Source organism: Aspergillus caelatus (genome assembly GCF_009193585.1).
Source record: "Aspergillus caelatus strain CBS 763.97 unplaced genomic scaffold BDV27scaffold_621, whole genome shotgun sequence".
Taxonomy (NCBI): domain Eukaryota; kingdom Fungi; phylum Ascomycota; class Eurotiomycetes; order Eurotiales; family Aspergillaceae; genus Aspergillus; species Aspergillus caelatus.
In genome coordinates, this window is record NW_022475884.1 from 1 (window position 1) to 2,843 (window position 2,843).

General features: G+C 47.0%; 1 protein-coding gene across 1 annotated transcript; it reads right to left on the reverse strand.

The window, feature by feature from the left end:
- Positions 1 to 1,036: 1,036 nt before the first annotated feature.
- Positions 1,037 to 2,411, reverse strand: BDV27DRAFT_164865 (G protein-coupled glucose receptor regulating Gpa2-domain-containing protein; the record flags this gene model as incomplete). The annotated part of the gene is made up of 5 exons (XM_032073777.1): positions 1,037 to 1,404; positions 1,510 to 1,836; positions 1,887 to 2,025; positions 2,078 to 2,196; positions 2,264 to 2,411. The coding sequence occupies 5 exons, from the start codon at positions 2,409 to 2,411 to the stop codon at positions 1,037 to 1,039; spliced, it is 1,101 nt and encodes a 366-aa protein (XP_031920165.1).
- Between the last annotated feature and the right edge of the window lie 432 nt (positions 2,412 to 2,843).

Genomic DNA, 2,843 nt, shown 5'->3' on the forward strand with positions numbered 1-2,843 from the left:
AAAAAAAAAAAAAAAAGGAAACAGCGAAATATAAATGAAATTTGATTTGCACCAAGAAGATTCCTCCGACAGAGGAGATGAACACCTTTGCAAGCTGGTAGCGGATCTCTGACGGGGCCGGTCACTGGAGTCAGGATACATTCTGACGGTCAGTCATATTCTTAAGATATAGATTCATCTTGTGTGGGTTGTAGAGTATCACGCAGGCAAGTAGACATTACCGTGTTTTGAAGCAAAGCTTCATAAGGCAAACGTCAGGGTCTTCAACTATGGTCAAAGCCCGTATCACAATCCGATTGCTGAAGATTGAACTGACGCTATTAAGGGGAAAAAACTGTCAAACATTGTGATGCGGAGTGCTAGCAGTCACTCTCCCTCTGAACTACCCTGCTCTGAGGCTTTGCCAACTACTTACTACAATATGCTATGGTATCCCGGATGACTACTGGGAATGTGATTTAAGAGCAGAGGTAGACGTGAACTCGAATGCAGTTGCGCTACGTGATCGCCAGCATCCCCTAGATGTTATGGAAGCCCTTCTGGTTTCCATTTCCATACAACCAAAAAGTTTGCTAAGGTTAGCGGAACTTTAAAATATGAGTTCAAACTTTATCAGCGCTATGTTTAAATTCTTCCGGACGCTTATGCGCCTGCCACCAAATCCTTCAAGTGGGTCTTGGCCCATGGCATGTCGCCGATCACGTCGCTTGACCAACCAAAAAAATTCAAAGGCGCTCTCTCCAAGAGACATTTAGATCCCAGTTCGTAACGCGTCGTATTCTCTGTAAGCACTGCCCAAAGTCATATTTAACTTCCGCCCCAATGAGCCCACCCAGAACTCTATGTAAGACACACACACTCTCTCTAATTCGGTTGCCGACTTTTGCCCAGACAGCTAAAAATTTCCTTTCGTAAGGCTTTCTTTTCCTTCTTCGGATTCGCTGAACTATACTATGATTGACTGTGCTTGACATTGATGGCTTGCGGAGCTTGCCTAAACCTTGGTCAAGCCAGTAGCAGATACCGTGGGGACATATCAGTCATACAATCGCTGCAGTCCGGCTCTCCACGCACGAAATCTCCATTTCGCCCCTTCGTTGTATGAATATGTAATCGCGTTTGCGAGGCCAACGTACTGTGTGGAGGCCTGAAGAATCTTTAGCCATCGAGGGCTGTAGTCAAGTGACTCGAAAAGACGATTGAGGAGGCCTGGTATCCAGAGTATCACGTATATGATGGGATATCCGTTGAGCAGCATTATTCGACGTATCTCGGAGTAGCTATGAGGCATGGCTCTTTGGGCAGTGTAAGGAATAATTTCAGTCGCAGTTTCTGCCTTAGAGGACATAACGACAGGGCGATGGCCCTCCGACTCTCTATCGGAAATTGTCGACGGTGACGAGTCTAGATAAGTACCAATAATCAGTAATACCCTTGGAAATGGCTAACTCGAATTGGATGTTTTGAGTCCTCAGAGCGCCGACTTAGTGTACAAGCGGAGAAACCCACCAATACCTCGTGTGCCAGCATGTTCGGCTGCGACAGATTCGACTACCACAGTCGTCTCCAGCTCAATCGTCATTACCCCTCCCGGCCCTCTACTCACGTTTACCGTTCTTTGCCCTGAGTTGCTAGCTGCATGGGGAAAGAATGCTATTCCCGCGAAACGGCGCTTGATGATCACGAAGACATAGACATAGATACCCACGGTGGTCAAGATGATGGCAATGCGCCAGCCATGGCCAAGTGCATATCGCAGACCGAGATGCTGCGGCTCGATCCAGCACCAATTTCCACTGACGGGCCCATACAATTTCAATCCAAATCCAATAGTACCTGGCAATGATATTAGTAAGGGTGTGTCAGTTCAGGTCCACCCCACGTACTTGTACACACGGGTACAATCCAAACAGATGAGCAGTACAGTAGCTTCTTAACGTTCGCGTCTGGCGCAGAAACTATCGCCCGTTGATTGATAATCCAGAGCGCGACCAATGCAATAGCCAGCACAGAGAAATCGCCTGCCTAGATTCATGGCTGAGAAGGGCTTCAGTCCGACGAAGTAAAAGTCCTTTACCTGCACCGATAGCTGGCCTATCCAAGCATTCAAAATACATCCGGTGCCCGGCGTCACATCGTGGCCCTCTTTGAGGACTGCCAGCCCGGAAATGGAGTTATTGAGTGCATTGATAAAGTCTGGTCAAGAATGCGCGTGGCCTGCTAGTTAGCTTTGTTGGCGCCGAAGATATAAGGAAATTCCCACCTGCGATGGCCAGGTTCAAAATCAGCCAATGACGAAAGTGCCGTTTCCTCGAGGAAGTGGCATAAGACAGAAGGACCAGTGAAGATGCGATCGTTGACATGACACTTCCAATAAAGGTGGGGACGGCAACTGCATAGTCGACGGCCATCATGCTGTAGTTTGAGAAGGCTATAGACAGAAGGAAATAAAGAGGACAGCTAAATTTCAAAACCTCATTCTACACTCTTGATATAGGGATAGTTTACGAAAGTCAACCGTCTCGTTGTCCTTGTTGCAGTAATCTTGCGCAAAATGTCTAATACTTCTAGCTGACTAAGCTAAACCTTCTTCCCCAATGTCCGAGTAATTTACAGGATCCTAAAGGCTTCGTTTTCTCTGTAATAATGCGTGGATTTATGTTTACGTAAATTAGAGTGTATGGGAACGGCAGAGGGAAGAGGAAGGCACACATACGCACTGACAACCGAACTGAACGGCAGGCAAGCTTTGCAGGTTAGCTGACTGCTGAGTGGGGCAAAAAATAAATAGGAGGAAGAAAATGGAAAACATACTTCGAACACAAACGATTAAACCCCGCAAG